Consider the following 24,062-nt stretch of genomic DNA (forward strand, 5'->3'; position numbering starts at 1 on the left):
TAAATGTCCTTACAATTCTGTATCTATAACAACGAGTTTTAAAAAAGGAAATGAACTAAATCGTAGTAACTACGGCCATATCGTTCTAACACCTATAATAATTTATTAGATAATGGAACCCATAATTTCTGATACAATATCTTACTGTCTGCAAAAGAAACTGGTTATTCCAGAATACGAATATCATTTCTTCAAGGGTTGTTATACAATCACCAATCTTTCCTGGTGTGTCAATAACTGGTCAATATCATTAGAGAGAAAAAGGCCATGGACATTATTTACTAATATCTTGCTAATGCATTTGCCCGTGTTCCAAAACGAAGATTAATATATAAATTGGAACACCTTGATATATTGGATTATGTCGATACATATTTAATAGACCAAAAATATTGTCTTTGGATTCGACATAAATTGACAATTTTGTATTAATAAAAATTCGACTGGACCAAAGTTCAGATTTCAGAAAACATAAATATACTCTCTTGTTATGTTGAACTCTGCGTCGGAGATCACACTCAGAAGAACCTTTGGCAGATATACTATTGCTTACATTGTAACCGTTTCAACAGTTTCAAAAAATTTATTATTATAATTCCGAATAAACATTCAAAATAGTGTTGCTCACACCATCTGTCCGCCAAGCGCATTTAAATTACCTCAAGGATGCTACTGTAGTCCCTAATAGCTCCGACCGTCGCCTCAAAATTGGAACATTCGTAAACTCCTCGCCTCATTCATCTCCCTCCCTTTGTCTCTTTGAACGTCCAATAGACAAGACGAAAATTTGGTAATAACCTTTCAATTTTTGGAATACAATAAATAAATAAACACAAACACAAAATACAACCAAAAAAACTGACATACTAATAATGTTCTTGTCAAATAATGACATTGATTAATCACCTTATTAAGGATACTGGTCGAATGAGTTGAAGCGCGATATTTAGAACCAGAAGTTGCGAGTTCGATCCGAATGAGGGAATATATTTTTTTAATTATTATGTTCTGATTTTTGTCTTTGGTTTTAAAAATCAAAGAATGGAAAATCATAATATATTTTTTAATATTGTTTCGATAATTTTATACATTATTTTCCAAACTATTTTATTTATCATTGAATATTTAGTACATAGTAGTCATGGGCGTAGAGATGAAAGGGACACATATAATGATTGTTATTTTAAATTTCTTTTATGTATATGTTTATGTTTATATCATCATCATTCAATCTTCGCTTATCCACTGCTGGACATAGATCTCCCTCATAATTTTCCATCTATTTCGATCTTGTGCCTCTTGCATCCAATTCCTATGACAACGTTTTAGATCGTCAGTCCAACGTGTTGGTGGACGACCTCTACTTCGGTATGCATCATCTCTTGGTCTCCATTCCAGTATCCGCTTTGTCCATCTATTGTCTGTCATTCGAGTCACGTGACCTGCCCAGTTCCATTTTAGTGTTGCTACTCTCTCTACTGCATCAGCCACTCCTGTTCTTTGTCGTAGCTGGCGATTTGGGATCTTGTCTCGTAGTGAAACGCCCAACATAGCACGCTCCATCGCCCTTTGACACACACGGATCTTTTGAACTGTTTATGTTTATATGTATGGAGATAAATCTCAAAAAAGGTCGATTTTATTTTTAAATCAAGATTTTTTGGCATATATATGATACTCGTGACGTTATCCATCTGGGAAGAAAGAGTTATTCTTTCACCGAGAGTTAATTTAATAAGATTTTCACAATTTAGTGGGGATTTTGAAACAGTGCCACAAAGAATCAAAAAAATATAGGGACCTAATGATTTATACAAGTGCTTTCAAATAATATATTAATTTCTCCATGGTCTCATTTAAAAGTATCTTACAAAATGGCACCAAGACGCTATTAATAAAACTGAGGCTTAATTCAGTTACCTAAAAATTTAGTTATTCAAGTTTTAAGGTTCAGAAAAGAGTTTTTTGGGTGAGACTTATTTCGTTTTTTTTTTTATTTTCACGTTAGCATATTGAATAAATTCATTCATTTTCGCTAGAATATATGTTGAAAATGTTGTAATTATCTCCACAATTTATAAGAACAAAATATATACTAAATTTTTTGACCCTTTTAATATTTATTATTAAGGGCTCATTAGTTATTATCTGTCTGTTTTTCTGCCTTTATGTGCTATAACTATAAAGTAAAAATCCTAAAAACTTGATACTTAATACATAGCTTGGTCCAAGGTCGAACCCTGTTGAATTTCTTCTTCTTATTCTTATTCTTTATAAGTAATTCTGCTTGTTCATTGGTGAATTAATACATCTATGGAAGGTTATCAAACCGTCTTTTGCCCTGCCGTCCGATACTTCTGGTGACTTACCTCTTGCTTTTTTGACGACACGGGTCTCCCCCATTCTGCTTATGGGGTTATTCCATTTTAATTTTTTCTATTTATTGTCTATTCACTTATACAGTGTACGGTACATTTTCTTCTAATGTCTTCGCCTCTCTTTCGATCTCTCAGCGTATTTCCCGTAACTCTTCTCAGTACTCTCTCTCTCTCATCTCTGCCGTTTCTAGTAGCCTTTGTGTTGGGGCTGTGTCGGGTCTTGTTTCTGAGGCATATGTCATTATTGGTCTTACACTGACTATAAATTCTTGACTTCATCTCAGTGTTAATGTGTCTGTTTCGCCATATAATGTTATTAATTCATCCTGTCAGTCTATTTGCTTTTTGTACTTGATTTCTCACTTCTTTGTCCCAGACTCCATAGCTGCACAATGTAGCTGCATATTAGTAATAATGGTATTTTATTTCCATTACTTGTTCAATAGTTTCCTAAAATAAGATTTTCATATTTTTTTGCTCTTATATTAAATCTGTGGACCAGTCTTTTCAGACTATCTTTATTTTGGGCTATCAATATTGCGTCGTCTGCGTAACAGAGTATTTTTACTTCTTCGTTTCCCATTCTGTATCTTCTTTCCTTATTCCGCTGCCTTTCTATAGGTTCTGACTTCCATTTTGTTGTTTTGGTAGATGTTTTCAATAGTTTTTATGATATTAATGGAAACTTCTCTATTATACAGCAGATGGATTACATCTTTGAGTCTTACTCTGTTAAATACTTTCTTTAAATCACTCAGACACAGAAATGCTAGTCTATTATGCTGTAGTGATTTCTCAGTAATTTGCTTTATGACGAATATTGCATCTGTACACGATCTTCCAGTAAGAAATTCCTGTTGTTTAAACACCCGTTTTTTACAATAACAATAAATATCTACATTCTACCTTATAAACAAATGTATTTTTTTAAGTGAACAAATTTCGAAATTTACGATAAAGTATAATTTTATTTTCATATATTTCTGACATAATCTAATGCCAATATATAAAATGCTTGTTTTCTTACGATACGATTTTAATTTTAGTTTTGTATAAGCACTTCTCACGTGTAATTAAATATCTTAAACACAGATTGTTTATTTCTTTTTTGGGATCACGTAACTTTTTAACGTAGAATCTTTTAATAACTTTTTGTTCTTTACAAAATAATAAAGGTTAACTTTGTTTTAAATTTTTTATTTTATTTCTTTGTCTGAGCTCGTTTCCTTATGAACATAAACTATTAAAGAATATCGCCTGTTTTATTTTAATTTTATAAAAATAATAAAAACAGCTTTTCCTGTTTTTGGAAAGAACCGCACCCAAACTTTCCGATACGAGCAGAAAGACGTATATTGTTTGTATACTATAAGTAAATAGTTTGCTTAAGTTACAACATATTTATATTCTTCGCACTATCTTATTTATTTTTATTGTAATTTTTCATCTTCGTTTTCTTCCGCTCTTCATAAATTTTCTGTTTCATTCCTGCCTGTTCGTATTCATTTTTAAATTTTCTTAGCGTGTAATCAATATCGTATACATAGTTTGTTATTATTACTTGATAATCAGCAAAGAATAAAGTCGTCAAATAACTCGCCTGCTTTGATTTCCATTTTGTCTATTTTTGTTCCCATCTATGTAATGCTTCTTAAATTTATATTTTAAATAAAGAAAGGAATAGGCAAAATCCCTTATTAAGACTCTTTGTTGCTCGAATTGATTCTGAAAATGTTTTCTCCTTTAAAAAAAAAAAAGAGGTTAGTCTTTGTATGTGGGTATATTTTATTTTATAAAAACCCTTAAAAGGGCAACATTACAAGCACGAACGTTTTCGGAACAACTGTTCCATCATCAGGTTAAAATACAGGTTACCATGCCTGAGCCACCAAAATATTTGGGTAAAAACCCTTTAAAATGAAAAATGTTACCAAAGATTGTACATGATGTTTATAATATTATATGATGTTTAATATTTTAATTAGATTTTACTTCAGGTAACATACACCCATGCTTAAGTGAGATCCAGTGTCCGGAGAGTAAACCTCTTCAAACGGACTACGGTTGGCAACTGTTGTCCGTTTGAAGAGGTTTACTCTCCGGACACTGGAACTCACTTAAGCATGGATGTATGTTACCTGAAGTAAAATCTAATTAAAATATTAAACATCATATAATATTATAAACATCATGTACAATCTTTGGTAACATTTTTCATTTTAAAGGGTTTTTACCCAAATATTTTGGTGGCTCAGGCATGGTAACCTGTATTTTAACCTGATGATGGAACAGTTGTTCCGAAAACGTTCGTGCTTGTAATGTTGCCCTTTTAAGGGTTTTTATAAAATAAAATATACCCACATACAAAGACTAACCTCTTTTGTTATACGTGGTATACAGCCAGCTACAGGAATTATTTTCCTTGTGGATTTTCTCCTTTAAACCAATTAGGGGACTCTTGTAAGTGTGTAGAGCTCTGTTCTAATTCTGATCTTTCTTTGGGTCTGTTCCATTTAAAACATAGAGATTTTAAAGTACCGCGGTAGTACTCTTTTTAGATATCTGTGAAGACGATTGGGTAGGACGATTTCTAGCAACGCGTTTCTCTATTACTTTTTGTAGATTAAAAATATTGTTTAAATTAAATTTTAAGTTAAAAGCTGTAAGAATATTTTGTCTTTCAGTTAAACATTAATTAAAAATATCACCCAGTATTTCAACAGTATGTTTGGTCCATGTTTCACTAGTCCAATGGAAATTTCTCCAGTCCCTGAACCTTTACCGTTCTTCATTTCTCTTAATTATTTTAATTTCATTTTTTACTTAGTAACTGTACCTCCTCTTCTTTATTATCGTAAAGTTTTATAAATTCTCTTTAATATAACTGACCCGCAAAATTAACCGGACACGTGAAGTTAAACAGATTTCTCCTTTTAGTTTTGTTAAATTGCCTGTAGAGTAGTTAAATATATTGTTGTGAATTTATTAATTGTTATGTCTTTAATTTATAATGTCTTTATCAAAAGGTTCTTATCTAAATTTATTAAAAAGCACAATAACTGATATTAATTTATTTATCACTAAATATACATAATTTATTTTTAAGCGAACGTAACATTTATATCGCGGGCGCGAATCTTCTTTATTAACTGTCCCCTCCAAATAAAATGTCCTGTTAATATATGCCAGTGCCGTTATCTCGAAAAGTCTAAAACATTCTTGAGTAGACGACGGCGAAACGGTAAAGGCAAACTGGATTTCCCTCGCATCGGTTCGACCTTTGTTTCTGGAAGGTCGTTCAGGTAAATAGAAGCCTCTCGTAAAATCTAAAACATATTAGAATTAGTCATCATATTTACAGTTATTTTTAGGCCAGGATATTTATCGTAACATTGCCCCCCTCTTAAAAGATGGTTCCTCCTGGAACCTTGTCGGGACTGGAACCGGAACTGCATGCTGTTATCGGCAACTGGACCCTCTTTTACAACTTCCAGTTGTATAAAAATGACAAGGGACGGTTTTCTCTCCGCACCAGTAACTATGCGGATTGCAACAGACTAACACCTGGACTTCGGTGTCTTTAAAGATCTCCTCCACCATATTTCGGATAACCCTCCAATCTACTTGGCGGCACTCCAACTTTGGCATGGCTAACTTTTGCACGTCGGACTCTAGTACGTGCTCTCTCAATTGAAGTAAGGCTTCCCATACATCTCGGTAGGTAGGTTGGTCACGGGCAGTGTCTTTTGTTACCAGGTAGAAAAGGTAACGCGATGCATCTTGGAGTTTCAAGGTTTTACCGGGAGCTGGCACCTGGCATTGAAGTTCTGCAACTCGACCAAACTTCCTTCGAAAGACGGATGCCAACCCTGGTGCGTCTTTGATACTGGCCGGGATGGTAAGGGCCAGCGAGTAGTCATCGGGGAGCGCGAGTAGATCTTGCTTTTCTTCAGTGGTAACACCATGTCTTGCTTTACCGGTACCTCCATAGGCACCCATGAATTCCTCAAACGTGAGGTCAGACACGTCTTGGACTTGGTTTACTTCCACTTCTTCATCTACGTCGTGGTCACCTTCGAAAGACGCCAGCCGGTTATGGTGTATACTATCATCGGTTTTCCCTTCGGAATCTTGCTTATTCGGTAGATGACATCGTTGATCTTCTCCATAATGAGGTATGGACCTTCCCAAAACTGCTGCAATTTGGGGGAACAACCTTTTCGCTTCTTGGGATTATACAGCCATACTTTGTCGTTCTTCTTAAAGCCACCCTTTTCGGCTTGTGTATCGTACCGATTCTTCATTCTGTCGCTAGCGATCTGAAGGTGGGAACGGACCAACTCATGTACATCGTCCATTCTTCTTCGTAATTCGATCACATAATCTTCACCTGCTACATCTTCTCCAGGTCGACATCCAAACTCGAGATCACAAGGTAGTCGCATTTCGCGTCCGAATAGGACTTTGGCTGGTGTCTGGCCTGTTGATTCGTTAACAGCAGATCTGTAGGCCATTGTGAAGAACGGAAGGTATTGGTCCCAGTCTCGCTGATGATCGGACACCATCTTTGTCAAATACTTGCCAACTGTCCTATTCATTCGTTCTACCATACCATCCGATTGCGGATGATACGCGGTAGTTCTTGTTTTCTTCATGCCTAGTCTATCACATATTCCTTGGAATAGATCGCTTTCGAAGTTCCTGCCTTGGTCACTATGTATCTCCAAAGGCACTCCAAATCGGCTGATATATTCTTGGATCAACTTATCTGCAACGGTGGCGGCCTTCTGGTCGGGAAGTGCGTAAATCTCGACCCACTTAGTAAAGTAATCCATTATTACCAACATGTACTTGCCTCCATTTTCACTTTCTGGAAATGGCCCAGCGATGTCCAAAGCTATTCTTTCAAACGGACTTCCAACATTATATTGTCTCATAGGAGCTCTCCTTTTTCGGTAAGGCCCGTTACTCGTGGCACAAATAGTACATTTCTTACACCAGTCTTTTACATCGTCGGAACTGTTCATCCAATAAAACCGTTCCCGAATTCGCTGAAGGGTTTTCTTTACACCAAAATGCCCTCCCGATGGACTGTCGTGTAACTGACGAAGTACTTCGGCTATTCTGCTCTTTGGGATCACCAACTGTCTTCTCTTCTCTGAACCGTCATCATTTTCCAGGACTGGTTTGAGCAAGCCATCTTCGATGATAAATGAGTCCCACTGGGCCCAATACGTCTTAACTACTGAGCATAGGTTTGATATTTCCTGCCAAGGTGGTCGACGGTTTTCCTTTTTCCATTTTCGGATTTTCTGTATAACTGGATCTCTCTCTTGTTCTTCCCTTATCTCAGTAGGCGTCCAATCGTCGTTGACAATCGTCGTTCTTAGCACTGCTGCTTCCTTGGATTCCGTTTTGTTGCAGTGGGAATACTCTGCTGGGCATGGCCTTCTGGAAAGAGAATCAGCGTTTCTGTGGCTAACTCCGGCCCGGTGCTCAATCTTAAAATCGGATTCTTGGAGTCGTTCGATCCACCTGGCTATCTGACCCTCTGGATTCTTAAACTGCATCAACCACTTAAGGGCGGCATGGTCGGTTCGGATTAGAAACTTTCTGCCATAGAGGTATTGATAGAAGTGCTCTACTGATTTAACTACTGCTAGAAGTTCTCTTCTCGTGACGCAATAATTCCGCTCAGGTTTTGAAAGAACTTTACTAAAATATCCGAGGACTCGTTCCTGTCCTCCTTGAATCTGAGACAGCACTCCTCCAATTCCCACATTACTTGCATCCGTATCTAAGATGAACTCTCCTTCTGGCAGTGGATACCCTAAAATTGGTGCTGTTATTAGATGTTTTTTTAAGGTCTCAAAGGCATTTTGGCAGTCTGTATCCCAGCGGTATTCTCTTGCTTCCTCTGTAAGTCGCGTTAATGGCTTAGCGATATCTGCAAACTTCTTAATAAACCTCCGGTAGTAAGTACATAGTCCAAGAAAACTTCTCACTTGATGTTTGTCAGTTGGTTTTGGCCATTCCTTAATGGAATCGATTTTTCCCTTATCCACGGCCACTCCTTCTTTACTGACTATATGACCCAGATAATTGACTTTACCTTGAAATAGCTGGCACTTCTTGGGGTTTAGCATCAATTGGGCAGCTTTAAGTCGATTAAAAACGTTTTCTAAATTCCTCAAATGATCTTCGAATGTCTCCCCCAAGACGATTATGTCATCTAAATAAACCAGACATGTTTTCCAAGATAACCCTCTCAACACATTTTCCATAAGCCTCTCAAATGTCGCAGGAGCATTACAAAGTCCAAATGGCATAACGTTGAATTACCACAATCCAGATCCCGTGGTGAAGGCTGTCTTTTCTTTATCTACTGGGTCCATTTCTACCTGCCAGTATCCAGACTTTAAATCTAAAGTAGAAAACAATTTACTTCCAGCCAATGTGTCCAATGTGTCATCGATCCGAGGCAGAGGATAACTATCTTTCTTGGTAACGTTGTTCAGCAAACGGTAATCCACACAGAACCTCGTCGTTCCGTCTTTCTTCTTAACCAGGACCACCGGAGAGACCCATGGGCTCGTAGAAGGTTCTATCACCCCGTCTTTCTTCATTTCCTGAACAATCGTTTCAGCTTCCTCTCTTTTCGCCTGTGGTAATCGTCGAGCTGTTTGACGAATTGGCTTAGCATTACCAGTATCAATTTTATGCTTAACAACGGTATTTCTTCCCGTCTTTCCTCCTTTCGGTACGAAAATATCACGATACTGCCGAAGAAATTCCCTTAATTTCCTTTTCTCCATCTGATTTAGAGACTGTCCTGCAACTGCAACCATTTGGTCGAATTTGTCGTTGGAATTATCAGATGTTGTCGCCTGACGGATTATGGATGTCACAGGTACACAAGTTCCTACTTTTGTCTCTTTCTTTATGGTCACTGGGTAGTCGTTGATATTGATAAGTCTCACAGGAATTTCCTTAGCCGAAGTCACCAATTCCTTTCCAATTATGATTCCACGGCCAACCTCATCGTCGTGGTTCCAAGGCTCCATCATAACAGGTCTCCCTTCGTCCACAATTCCCTGTAGCCGCGCTACTATGATCGTTTCGCTTCTCGCAGGCACGACCGTATCTTCTTTAATGGCTGCTTGCACAGTGTTGTCATTATGTGGTTGGAGAAATACCTCCTCGTTGCCAACTTTGATTACCTTATTCTTAAAATCCAATTGGAATCCATGCATGTTCATTACGTCCATTCCTAATATAACATCCTCTTCGATGTCAGCAACTATAACAGTATGGACACACTTTTCTGCTCCAATTCCCAATTGTACCTGGATTTCTCCATGAATGTTTTCACCTGTAGCGGTCCGAAGTCGCAACCTCGTTGGTAACAGTTTCTTACGGCTGTTTATAACTGTTGGGCGTATAATGGTTCTGGTGGCTCCGGTATCCACCAACAACGTATGCTGTTTACCATTTATTTCTCCATCTACATAGACACTATCTTCACGACATTTCAAAGAGGCTATTAGTATAAGAGAGTCTTTGGAAAAGTTCCGGGTCGAAGCTGCTCCCCTAAAGCCGACTCGTTCTGGTTTTCCTGATGGTGAGTTTCTTGATTTTATGGTCTTCGTTTTCTTGCATGTAATAATTTTCATCATATTAACGAGCTGGTCAAGTTTATCTTCATCTCCTTCCTCTTTTACAGTCCTAACTTTACTGTATCCGCCAGAGGCCTGTGTAGCTGACTCGTATTCGAGGGCGGCGGATAAGACATCAACCAGCGTCCTGTGACGAGCTAATCGTAGTGTTCTCTGCATTTCATGATTACGAAGACCATCAATAAACGTTTGAACGGCCAACTTTTCCATCATGTCTTCGGGAGCTGTTGGATAAGCATATCGTACTAATCTGGCAATATCTACCTCATATTCTTGAAGAGCCTCATCTTTCTTCTGTCTACGATTTTTAAGCTGTGACTGATATACATGCTCCAAATGTTCGTGGCCATATCGCATATTTAACCTCTTCTTCAGTTGTTCGAAATCATCGGTCTCCTCTACGGCTATCGTCTGAAGCACATCTAAGGCATCTCCTCGAAGAGCGATAGTCAGGTTTACAGCCTTTTCTTTTTCAGACCATCCATTTGCTCTTGCGGCTGATTCGAACTGTTTCATGTAGTTGTTCCATGATGATTTTCCTTCGAAAGTTGGGACTTTCACATGGACAGAACCTCCACTTCCTTCAAATTTCGGTCGTGTTTCCAACTTACATTTCGTCTCGTCTTCTTTTGTCTCTACTGTAATTGGATTGTTTCCTCTCTCTGCTGTCCCGGTTTCCTCCATCTTCCTTTCTATCTCTTTAATCTTTTCTTCGAAGGCCGACATATCGGCAGCAACTTGGTTTTTTAGCGAAGACATTCTATCGTCGAGGGCAGACATCTCAGAAGTTACTTTAGAGATTTCCAAAGAGATATTAGCAGAGACTTTGCTTTCCAGCGAAGAAATCTCGTTAGAAACTTTGTCTTCCAAAGAAACGATGTCGCCGGAAACTTTGTTCTCTAATGATGCGATGTCACCAGAAACTTTCGAAATATCGCCAGAAACTTTGTTCTCTAATGATGCGATGTCGCCGGAAACTTTCGAAATCGACGAGAGGACAGCATCTTCAAATATATAAGTCTCTGGATCTAGTCCTTCTTCTAGCAAAGCGTTCTTTAGTCGTTGGACTAACTCAGCCTTTTTTCCGGTAGAAGCTAATTCTCTGTCTTCGAGATGTCTTCTTAAATTAGTCACTGTCAGCTCATAAATCGTAGCCATTTTCACAATTTATTTTATATTCAAATTTATCTTAAGTATTCCACTGTTCTGACACCATTTGTTGTGAATTTATTAATTGTTAGGTCTTTAATTTATAATGTCTTTATCAAAAGGTTCTTATCTAAATTTATTAAAAAGCACAATAACTGATATTAATTTATTTATCACTAAATATACATAATTTATTTTTAAGCGAACGTAACATTTATATCGCGGGCGCGAATCTTCTTTATTAACTGTCCCCTCCAAATAAAATGTCCTGTTAATATATGCCAGTGCCGTTATCTCGAAAAGTCTAAAACCTTCTTGAGTAGACGACGGCGAAACGGTAAAGGCAAACTGGATTTCCCTCGCATCGGTTCGACCTTTTTTTCTGGAAGGTCGTTCAGGTAAATAGAAGCCTCTCGTAAAATCTAAAACATATTAGAATTAGTCATCATATTTACAGTTATTTTTAGGCCAGGATATTTATCGTAACAATATTTATCAAAATATAAGTTACTTTTATCGATTCGTTTGTTATTTTAAACAGATAAACTGTTTGTCGTTATTTGTGGTAAAAAGGTTTTGTTAAGGTGCCCTCGATAAATCGAATATTTACTTTAAATAAAGTTTGGTTTTAGGGAAAGAAAAGCGTTTTTAATAACAAAAAAAAATTTGTAATAAGGCCGGATCAACTAGCGCAAGCTATTGCTCTTCATAATGATGGACGTTCCATTCAATATATCAAAAATATGCTTGCGTTCCGCGAAGTGCAATATCCCATGCTTTACAATGATTTTGGGAAACTGGTTCTTACTCAAGCAGACCTGTACATGGAAGACCAAGGTCAACAAGTGCCATAGAAGATCGGATTCTTAAACTTCAAATGCTTCGACAGCGGACAGTTACTTCAATAGCTTTGACTAGAAGACTTGTAAGTGTTTATGGTACCACAGTTTCACTTGACACCGTTGCGTGATGGTCGAAGAATAAGGGAACCAAGTTTATCATTTTATATACCTACTACAGGCCCTTTATTGGACGTAACTCAAGGCAACGCTTGGAATTCTGTCGAGCTCATGCAGATTGGGATATGGAAGACTGGAGAAACATTCTGCTTACAGACGATTTTCGTTTTACGAGATATTTACCTGATGACCGCCAAAGAGTGTGGAGAAAGCCTGGAGAACGCTATACCCAATGTTGCTAACTCCTAGAGTACAGTTTGGTGCTGGAGTTGGTGTAGGGCATCATTTCCTTGGAAGCACGTACGGACATCTTGTTATGTTAGGGGCAGGTGGCCTTACTCTTGATAGATACATTAGGGAATGTCTGGAAGAACATGTGTTACCTTATAAGCATTGTGTAGGTGAAAATTTTCTCCTAATACAGGATAACGCTCGGCCGCACATAGCCAGGACAACAATGCAATACTTTACACATGTTTGTATTCAGTTACTAGTCTGGCCACCTAGAAGTCGAGATCTCAACGCGATGGAGGATTCGTGGGACAACTTGGAAAGGGTAGTTAGGCAAAATTATGGCGAGTTTGAACCTATGGTTGCGTTAGAATAGGCGCTATTAAATTACTAGGAAAAAATACCGCAAAACGAGAATGTTGCTTTGATTCAGTCTATGCCAGAAGGAATGTGAGCTGTTATTTGAGCTCGAGGAGAAAATACTCGTTTTAGTATCCATATTTTAAAAATATTTTATAATTTTTATTTAAAAAATATCTTACTCCGGAATTAAAAATTCTTTAACTTTTATTTGTTGTTACAATACATAATATTTTGGAATTTGTTTTTTATTTTATAGTTTGTTATTGAACATAAAATAAAAATAATTTATTGGAGTATTGAAGTATTTTTAATACTTTTTATTTTACTTAAAATAAACTTAGTGTTCGTTTACTTTTGAGCGTCAGTGTATATTATTTATCCCTTTCCCCTTGCCCCTACGAAAAGGCAAGTCCTACTCTGTTGAGTGCGTTTATATCTGTACTAACAGATTAGAAATCAATGCGGTTCGTCAGTATCAAATATTTAGATAATTGTTTTTGACTTTTTAAGTAATATCGACAATAAATTCTACTGCATTTGGTTTTTGAGTAACAAAAATGGACCAAAAACGTGCCATTAATTTTGGAGCTGGCCCAGCCAAATTACCTAGAGAGGTAAGACACTTTTTATTATAATTTAAAATTGATGATAAGACGATGATCATTTCAAGGTCACCGATAAGCACACTCTTGTTCGTGAAAACTACACCATAAATACTGAATTATACACATTAAGTAAAATACCTAATATTAAAAAATTAATCATCAAACAGTAACTCATCATAGTTTACATAATGTATATATATGTAACTTTATAATAATGTTGCATGGTTTTGAATATAGTATGAAATACCAGAGTAGAAACATAAGTCGTTGATCTTATAGTTTAGATGTTATTTTGAGGAATTAGGCAAAAATTCTGTAGCGATATAAGTTGCCTACATTTGGGGCTCAGTGAGATGCGTTAGACGGACTCAGGGCACGGTACGGGGCAGTGTCTTACAAGTGAAATGAACCTCAAGTAGGTACATATCATTATTCTCACGATACAAATGGAAATCATATAACGTACAAAGTGGGGGTGTCTTGATCAAAGTTATAAAAAATTCTGTACTGACCTGAGAGCGGTTCTACCAAGAAAACTGGACGTAAATTAGTCAATGGCATTAGCATTTAGTCAATATTTGGGATTATAATGTCCAGCTGTGGAGACCTGTAGAAATAGTTTTTTATTACGGAAATAATGCACCTAATCCTTTGATTAACCAGCATTTTATATTTAACCTAATTTGCTACTTTACTGACATGGGTATTCCCAATGGTTCACCTCAAAATATAATAATTATTGGTTCACAACTTATTGTTGTACCAGGTGGTCCAATAAGCCGATCTCTCGGCTATATATCAGAAACTATTCATGTTATAACTTTAGGAGAAAAATTCGTTAGTAAAAGTGGCCAAGAGAAATCGCTGGAAATAACTTTCAAGTTTCTGGGTTAACCGCTAGGAGGCGTAACCTGTGAAGAAAACTTTGAAAACCAGTTTTTTGGGAAATCTGTCCAATTATACCAAGTGTTAAATAAGTAAACTAGAAAGAGGCCTAAATTCTGCACAAAGTTGTTCAAGTACTTTTTTTTAATAAAAGGTGGGGGAGAGTGGGAAAGTATTTGTGGATAAATACCTATAACTTTGGTTTGGATTGACCGATTTTAACGAATAGTGCTTTGTAAACCTCATGTAGTTCAGTAAACTTAACATTAGTGGTATATTTATTAGATAAAAAGCTGAACTGATGTTGTGATAAAATGTTTTTGTAAGGAAAAAGGACATAAATCAGTAGTTTTGGATAGTACCGGTAGTATATAGTTGCAGACATTCGATTTTTTACCACTCTTTTGAAGAGGAATAATAATGGATCTCTTAAGGCACTCTGGAGATATACCTTTTTCAAAGGAATCTTTTGTTAGTGAGACCAGGGCTTCCAACAGATTTTTTTGAAAATTTGAGAAATTTTTTATAGAAAGTCCATCAGTACTACAGGAAGAGTTGCTTTTGATACTATTGATTGTTTAAATCAGTTCAAATTCATCGACTAGTCTCATAAAGAATGAATTTTAAGACTTTTTTAAATTGGAGAGACAAGAAATGGGATCTTTTTGTGGCAAAAAAGTTAATGTTATATTTTTCCTCACATTAACGAAGTGGTGATTTAGATTTTCAGGATTTGGAAGGAAAATTATTTGATTTGTATTAGTTTTATTTCGAAGATCCTTTGTTATGGTCCAAGTTCCTTTTGCAACACTATTAAAGCTTCCCAGACGATTTTGATGGTATGTTGTAGCTATTTTGATAAGTTTTAGATAAGTTCCTCTGAACTTGGTGATATATTCAGTGACAAAGTCGTTAGCAATAAGTTTCTTGATGTATAATAGTGAACGCATATTCTTGGCTGATATGGCTGATATGCCCTGGAAAAGCATCATTTACGTAAAACATCATAAATACCAAAGGTAGTCCTGGATTTTTGATCTTTTGTGTAAATTGTATTTAAAAGAAAATGCTGTTTTAATATAGTGTTAGTAGTACCCGTATCATTTATGAACCAATCCTCCACCATAGTGGTTTTAGGATATTAAATGCAATGCTTGTCAGACGGGTAGTACAAATTCAAATTTTTACTTTTATTATTAACTTATACGTTCTAGGTTCTTGAAGATATTCAGAAAGAAATGCTTTCTTATGGACAGACTGGTATGAGTATAACCGAAATAAGCCATAGGAGTGACGAATATGCCCAAATAAATGCAAATGCACAAAAAACATTACGTAACTTATTGTAAGTATAACTTTTTACACTATTACGTACTCAAGGTACCTTTCTTCTTCTTCTTATTGTGCCGTCTTCGAACGAAGGTTGGCGATCACTTCTTTAAACGCTTTCCTATCTTTTACAACGTGAAATATCTGTACATTTCAGAGATATATAACTGGCTTAACAACGAAAGAAAGAAGAATATTAGGAGATATTGATATTATTCTAACCAATCGCTCTAATTTTCCTAGTTGGAAAATATAGCAAATCTTCTCCCATCCAGTCAAAAAACGGCTGGATGGGAGGAAATATTATCGATGTCACTTCAGATCTCAGTATTTATAGAAATATCAGATCCAATTAAAGATACTGTATATGTCTACATTGACCAACTGTTTGAAAAAAGTCTTGATGGAATTTTATGGGAGATCTTTGTGAATTTTTTTCGTTTTTTATATTAATGATTTACAAAAATTCAAGCTAGGTTTGCCCTATTTTACACTATTTTCTAAAGCGTTAAAGATTATGGCTTACGCTTTCGCGTATTATCCTACTATTAGGTGTACTTGTACCCTTTCCCTCTCTATTTTGGTTACAATTTATTGTGTATCCGAAATGATTTCGTTCTACGTTTCGAGCCATGTCTGCATTTCTCTTTTCATTGTTTTATTTTCATAAGTTTTATATCGTTTTCCATGTCATCCCACCATCTTGTTCTTAGTATAATATGGCTTTTCGTTGGATTAATGTCCATCTTTTTTTTTGAGCATCACGTTTGCAGGTCTTGTGATATGTGTTCTCTTCATTCCAAGCGTTGTGGTTTAATTATTCTCATTACAATTTCATTTTCTCTTATATCTCTTTGTTTGTTTTGAACATTTTCTCCATATGGGCTGTAGCATTTTAGGATTGTTTTTGTTCAAGGCTTCATAAGATTTCTTATTTTTTAATAACTGACCGTATCAGTGCTCTTATATCTCTATTTTACTTTCTGCTAAGATTTGTTTTAAACATATTCTGGCTCTTCTGAAAGCTTGATTCCCTTTACAATTCTTTCTTGGACTCTTTTACACTTTAAGTGCAACTGAGTGTCCATCAAGTGGGGGATGGATAGTTTACTGCATTTTTCTATCTCCATTTCCAGTTTTTAATTACTATTTTTCTTTTCGAATGTTTCTAACGTTTATTAGTAACTTTTACTCCGTGCTAATTATGTAATAGTTACGGTAAAACGATGCACATAATCCAGTTATAATTATTTACTTCATTTGTCATGCACATTCCGATTTTATAATCGATTATGTAGCTCATTGTTATATAAACATTTTCTGTGTGGTTATTGAGTTTAAGATTGTAATAAACAGCGTATCGAGATTGTGTAGAATAAATAAAATAACCGTATTATTTTTATGATAAAGGACTTGTTGAAAACGCCTGCATCCTTCACACTTCTCTTCTCTTCCCTTATCTCTTTATCGTGTCAAAAGCTCATTTAAAACCAATCAATACTATGTTATATTCCCAAGATTTATCTAGAATTTAGTCAAAGTATGTTCTAGCATTTATCTTCTTGTTCTGCATCCCTTTGGTAGACCCCTAGTAATTATTCTACAGAATTTTTGATTTTTTTAATTATTATTTTTGTCAGTGTTTTGCTTATATAATTTTCATTTATTTCGTCGAAAGCCTTATTATTAATTATTTATACACTTTCTCCCATTGCAGAACTATTCCGGCGAATTATAAAATCTTGTTCGTGGCCGGTGGGGGCCAAGGAGCCTTCTCTGCAATTCCCATGAACCTCATTGGGAGAACAGGCAGCGCAGATTACTTAGTAACTGGAACTTGGTCTAAAGTAGCAGCAGAGGAAGCTAAAAAATATGGCAAGATCAATATTGCGGCGACAGAAGGGCAAATTTCCGATCCGAGAGTTTGGAAGTTGGATCCCAACGCAGGGTATGTCTTCTATTGTGACAATGATACCATAGACGGTGAGTGGTGGACCTTCTTCTGATTTTATTTATTATTTAGTTGTGTCTTAACTCACTCTTATTTATAATGGCGTTCAGTAAGAGTTAAAAATTTTGTTTCGCAGTCATACTGTGTTGTGCTCACCCTTAGAATCTCTAGATATCCAGTCAGATCGTTCTCCTTTTTGTTGCATTTTTTGTTCCATCAAACTAACATGTCATAAATAATTAATAATCTAACAATAATTGTATATACGAATAGATCATATATGGATCATACAACCATCTGTATTTATTTAAATCATTTTAACTTAAAAACCTCATATTTTGTCAAAAAAGCCTACGATACAACAAGAGAGCCCTTGTTATTTTAGAGATGATATTTACACAATATGCACTCCACCTATATTTCCTATAAAGTTTAATTAAGATATCATTAATCTCTTCCTTGAATGATAGTGTTATTCCAATCTTGGTCAGAGTTTGAATTGTTAATGTCCTCCTCTTACTAAATATACAAAGTTTATATTTCATACACTTCAGCAGAAAATCTGATCGAAGCCGTTCGATCCAGAAAAATCTCAATCAGGTAGATACCCTAGTTGCCCTAATAAGATAGGTGTTCGAATTAGATAAAGGCCGTATCAGAGTAGTAAAGACGAACAAAATATGTTAAAGGGGACCATAAAAAAGCTTGCGACAGGTTTTTCTTTTGAGTAAATATCTACAAGTCCCTCGCTCAGCGACTCATAGAGGCTAATGAAATGTGTATGAAATCCTAGAATCTGGCTTGGTCACTAAAGAATTCACACAATCAAATACTGTCGCAGTTTTAGAATCTAGTAAACCTGAGGGTGAGGTTACCATAGCACTCTGGAGCGCTAGTAAACTTTATACTTATTAGAGTATTAGAGATAAAATCTTGGAAATTACTCTTATAGAACAAGCTAGATTTAGAACTGGGTATAGCTGCATAGACCAAGCCTTTAGTTTGACCATATTCACAGAAATAGCGGTAGATCCTTTCAGGCGATCATGTTTGAATACAAGCAGAGATCACGTACTAGCAGGCTTCGATCCGTCTGTTATGTCTTTATTAATTCTAATTTATTGTTCTTATATTAATTTGCTAAAACACGATAATTTATTTCAATTTATTAAACCACTGTACAGCAATTTATTTGACTAATAATTACATAATTTATCTATCGGACGTTACATTTGAAACGCGTCGCGATCTTCTTTTCTGACTGCCCGTTTTCTCCAAAAAGACCCTTTCTCCTGACCCATCGTGTGTCAGGTAGGTATTACGTAGAAAATACGTGAATGAATGAGAATATTAGTAATAAATATGTTTACGGTTTTGGGTCAGAATTTATCGTAACACATCCATTTAATGGTACTACAGCCTGTCCGAGCTTGGCTTCTTTCAGTAAACTTCTTCACATATCTAGATCTACTACTGTTCTTTTCCATGAACGTGCTTTTATATATGTAACGGAAGTTTTGAGATGTTATAAACTCAAGCACATGTTTTATTGGAAATAGAAAAACATATTTAATTGTTATTAACTATATTTTTAGGTACTGAATTCCCTATCATACCAAATACAGGAACAACCCCTCTAGTAGCTGATATGTCTTCGAATATTTTAACAAAAGAAATTGATGTATCAAAGGTAAATGATTTTATATAACAAATTAAGTGCTATTTATATTAATAATTTTTAACCTCTTACCAAACGCAGTTTGGTATCATTTTTGCAGCCTCTCAGAAAAACTTAGGTACAGCTGGAGTTGCTCTATTAATTATTCGTGAAGATCTCTTGGGGTATACTTCACCCTACTGCCCTGGGATATTAAACTTCAAGACATTAAATGAATACAACTCTATTTTAAATACACCTCCAATCTTTTCGTAAGTTTTTAAGAATTTTTTTGTAATTTTTTAGAGTCAAAAGTGTTTTCACACAAATAAACACATACTGCTATTAAAACAAGGTCATGACTAGATCATGATGTACAATAAACTGGGCGATGTGGCTGGACCATGTAATTCGGATGAAAGAAACGACCCTAAAAAGTGATGCACTGTTGCAAGAGCCACGGGCAAGTAGAAAAAAAATCTATATTACATAAAAAAGAACTTGCGAAACATAGGCATTGGCACATGTACACGCCATACTCTAAATAGAAAAAATGAAAGAAAGTTATTGATCAGTGAGCCAGAAAAATGCTTGATAGATTATCTGTTAAAGAAGACATGAACTAAAAAAACCAAAACATCTTTATTTTATTTATTTAGAAATGTACACAACAGTTACCTATACAATATCAAAGTTTTTCCTTAATATTATCTGAACATTTCATGACCGATCGATTTCAATTAAAGTCATATTTTTTTATATTTTTCAGGATATACGTTATGGACAAAATTTTTCAATGGATTAAACGTAACGGGGGACTTTCCACCATGGAATCGTTGTGTAAAATAAAATCCCAATTACTCTACGACACGATCGACCAATCTAACAATTTTTACCATTCTCCTGCCGAGAAGAATGTCCGCAGCAGAATCAATATAACGTTTCGTATTAATGGTGGCGATGAAGATATTGAAAAAGAATTTCTGGTTGAAGCTGCTAAGAAAAACATGCTGCAGTTAAAGGGACATAGATTAGTGGGGGGTATTCGGGCTTCTTTATTTAATTCTGTAACTGTAGAAGAAGTTGAGATGTTGGTTGTGTTTATGAATGAGTTTAGAAGAAAATATAAAAGTAAACATTAATACCAATGTGTGTTTTTGCATTATTATGTAACCCTTAAGCGATCACCATTTTTGACGTGACAACGTCTTAAATTAGGTTGTGGCTCGGAGTCACTCATGAAAAAGTGTAACGCCCGCTCACGTCTGTTACGATGAGTCACCGAACGAGAGAGAGGCCCGCCGGACCGGCGAATGCCTTGTGTCTCTCTCCCACTCAAACATGATCGGTCCGCTGCGCGCGCAGCACTAGAGAATTAGGCGCGTTGAATCGGTGCGTGCTTGTGTCTCTGTCTTTCTCGAGCGTTCTTGGCGTTGGAAAACCGAGAAAGCGTCATAATACAAGTTCACACGTTTGGTTAAAGTATCGTCAGCTGTGTCTGTAGTGAAAATGTGGAGTGCTTAGATTCGTCATTTACAACAACTACAACAATAAAGGTAAATAATTGTACACTAATATTTCATTATCGTAAACTATGAGTGATTGATTAATTGTTAGATTGACACAAAAGTTGAGAAACTGAGTTTATAGGTTATGTCATACTATTGACAAATGTTGATAGTGTTAAGTAAATTATTAGTTTAAATCACTCTGCAATCAATCGTAATTCAGTCGATAGAGAAGAAACAGCGCGTTTCAACTGCAAACAACTATTGTGCAATTTAATAATATTCATATCAATAAATATTCTACCGAGAAAAAGACGTTGTCACGTAAAATCTTCGCCCGTAAAACCGACTTTACAGGCAACCGAATTTTTTTATTTATGATTCTTATAGTCTACTGATAGGTTTTTATTTCCTGCACGACTAACTTTAAGGTAACGATTTATAATAACGTCAATTAAATCACATTCATATCATATACTAGTAGTTACCACCATACAGCCGAACCTTAGGATCCTTCTGAAAGTAATACAAAAACAGACTATATCGCAAAAATGTCAAGGCAAGACAAAAAAATCGTTTATTTGTTTTATGGGCTTCTAAAAAAGCGTTTAATCGTGTTAGTCATAGCATCTTAATAGAACTCTTAAATAAAAATGGAATAGAAAAAAACATCAGGAAAATCCAAAATTTTTATTGGCAACAAAAAGGGAATATCAAAATAAAGGCTCTGTGATACCGGAAGGTGTAAAATTATATTGAAAACAATAAGCAACTTTCGGTATGTCGACAATACCGTATTGGTGGTTATCAAACTAAAGAATCTTTTAAAAATGCAATTATTTCTATTAAAGTGGAAGGCTTATCCACCAACAAACAATTCTTACTATTACAAGGCCTATGCCGGAAATACAATATTCTGCGTACAAGAAACAAACAAAAATATGTAAATATTTATTTACACAGCCAAATTGCCTCGCGTTAAAGAAATCGCTCTCTTTCTTTTTAATTCGTTTTTCTCTGTTTTGCCCATAGTAATTTTAAAATAATAACTAAGTTTTTATTCAATATAGACCAGAGAATATTATCGCACGCGGTAAATAAAATAACCCAAAGATCCCTCCGTGAAGATCGTAGGGCGGGAGCGCGGAGGAAAAGTTTTTTAAGTCACTTTTCGTTTGGAGTTCGAGAAGGCAACTTTTAGAAACGTGCTTCCAGAGAGGCGATTTGCGTTCTACTCCGGCGATAGAGACTGGAAGCAAAATATCTAGCTGCATATTAAAATAAAAGTAGTAAGAAAGAAAAACAGTTTGATATTTTGATACATTGTAATTGATTTAACTAGGATTTTAAATTTCTTACATAAGCAGGATATGTATATACAGTCTGTCCCAAACCCTTCTTTCAGTGCGTCACTAATTTTGACGTCATATAGGATTTTAAGAATGTCGAGAATTATTGCATGACATTTTAATCGTAATCTCTCTTTTTCTAATTGAAAACAATTTAATAATTTTAATATTAGTCTTTGTTCTTTCTCGATATATCTCGGCATATTTAAAATATTTTTATGACAATAAATACAAAATTAAATTTTCACTGTAAAATGTCTGATAATACTAACCTGGAATGACAATTATCATTTTATCAGTTGACATTGTGAAAGTACTGTCACGATCGAGACAATCTGCATCAAATTATATTTATGCGCATCATTGATTGGATATCTATTTAGCGTATTCTAAACTCCAACCAATTATACATCCGTAAGTAGAATTAGCTTTACGATAAATAATTTTCTAAGCTCTATGTATAATAATCACAGACTACGAATTTTGACCATGATGAACGGCATTTTGACCATGTGGAATGCAATTTTAGATTCCCTTGCCGAGTAATTTATCAAGCTGTTTGCTTTGCAAGTTTTAGAAAGCACAGTGGTAAAAATTTGAATTCGGTTTTGCCTGGTAGAAATCGTTTGATTTCTCTTTTTGTTTTTAGATGGCGTAGTTACGTCCGTATATAGTTATTTTGATAATTATTGTCTAGGACGGGAAAGATTTTTGTTTTGGTTCAGAGCAGTGGCTATACCGTTTTGAGGAGACCTAAAGAGGTCGAAATACGTATAAGCGGCTTGTCGCTGCCCTGTATCGAAACAAAAATCTAATACCGTCATTCTGTATCATATTTTATATTTGTAAAGCTTATAGGCAAGAATTGCTTTAATTTTTAATATTAAAATTTATTTTATATTTTTTTCATATACAATAAATATGAGTTATAGTTAATATCTTGATTTATTTGTTCCAGCTAAACTCATTGTTCAGATTCACTTCTAAGATAAGATGTTCTCACACCTGAGAGACTGAACTAAATGAGGCCTAACAATTGGCTCCCAAAGAAACTTGTGAGTTTTATGGTTCTACATTGGCTCCCAACTTTCGGAGGTAGTTATATTGTTACCCATTGGCACCCAAGGTCTCTGATGAGTTGTTCAATGGTTACACATTGGCCCCACGTTGGATGTCCAACTAAGTCAACTAAGATTTGCAGACAACAATGTTTTGATCGCTGATAATTCTACAGAACTACAAGACCTAAATGCAGCTAGCGATGAAGTTAGACTAAAGATGAACTTGGCAAAAACAAAAACCATGTACAATGAGCTAGTGGATATCCAAGATGTAATAATAAATAGCACTGCACTTGAGACGGTAGACGAGTATGTATACCTGGGACAATTAATACATAAATCTGGCACCTTACTCCCAGAAATCAACAGAAGAATGAAACTGGCTTGAGTATCTTTTGATAAAACTGCTGTAACATTTAAATCGAGAATGCCTTACAGCTGAAGAAAAGAGCATTCGATCAGTGTATACTACCAATCACGACTCAGGTTTGCGAAACTTTGACACTACAGAAAGAGATAATAGCGATACTTAAAGTCACTCAAATGCCATTGGAGCGATGCATGATATGCATAATAAAGAGAGATCGCAAAAGAATAGATCACTGGAGAGATTCCATTGGCATTTCCGTGTTTGATTTTGTATCAGCCCGAGTGTCTGACGATGCTGAGATGCTGAAGTGACGTCATAACACTCTATTGATACCGATTCAAATACGGGATCCATCGCTTCTAAAAGAAGTGATAGTCAAATGCTCGAATTACTAAATTATGAATATTTTTTACTCCTATTTTAAATTTGGAACTCATTTTTTGCAATTTTTTTAAGAACTGCAAATTATTCTTTTTATATATTTACCCTAGTACGTATCATCTAATTTTGAAACTAACAAACTACTTGGTAAATCGAACTACCGAACTAACCCACTCGCCCCCAGCTTAACTAAATAGTCAAGATAAAGTC

General features: G+C 35.5%; 2 protein-coding genes across 2 annotated transcripts in view; one reads left to right on the forward strand and one right to left on the reverse strand.

Moving 5' to 3' along the window:
* Nucleotides 1-3,431, reverse strand: part of LOC140441597 (uncharacterized) — a 64,452-nt gene extending 61,021 nt beyond the window's left edge. Inside the window, exon 1 of the mRNA XM_072532435.1 lies at nucleotides 660-3,431. The gene's annotated coding sequence lies outside the window, so the exon portion shown is untranslated. The remainder of the gene's footprint in view (nucleotides 1-659) is intronic.
* Nucleotides 3,432-13,200: 9,769 nt separating this feature from the next.
* Nucleotides 13,201-20,325, forward strand: LOC140442401 (phosphoserine aminotransferase-like). Its single transcript, XM_072533475.1, has 6 exons — nucleotides 13,201-13,370; nucleotides 15,461-15,591; nucleotides 17,293-17,558; nucleotides 19,122-19,216; nucleotides 19,286-19,455; nucleotides 19,953-20,325. The coding sequence occupies exons 1-6, from the start codon at nucleotides 13,314-13,316 to the stop codon at nucleotides 20,323-20,325; spliced, it is 1,092 nt and encodes a 363-aa protein (XP_072389576.1). The 5' UTR covers nucleotides 13,201-13,313.
* Nucleotides 20,326-24,062: the final 3,737 nt, after the last annotated feature.

Source organism: Diabrotica undecimpunctata, chromosome 5 (genome assembly GCF_040954645.1).
Source record: "Diabrotica undecimpunctata isolate CICGRU chromosome 5, icDiaUnde3, whole genome shotgun sequence".
Lineage (NCBI taxonomy): Eukaryota > Metazoa > Arthropoda > Insecta > Coleoptera > Chrysomelidae > Diabrotica > Diabrotica undecimpunctata.

Bases quoted from the DNA above. Each gene is read 5' to 3' on its own strand.
- LOC140442401 (XM_072533475.1), top strand. From the start codon at position 13,314: ATGGACCAAAAACGTGCCATTAATTTTGGAGCTGGCCCAGCCAAATTA. The intron at 15,592-17,292 runs GTAAGTATAACT...CTCCCATTGCAG, and splicing joins AAAACATTACGTAACTTATT to AACTATTCCGGCGAATTATA. The intron at 19,456-19,952 runs GTAAGTTTTTAA...TATATTTTTCAG, and splicing joins AATACACCTCCAATCTTTTC to GATATACGTTATGGACAAAA.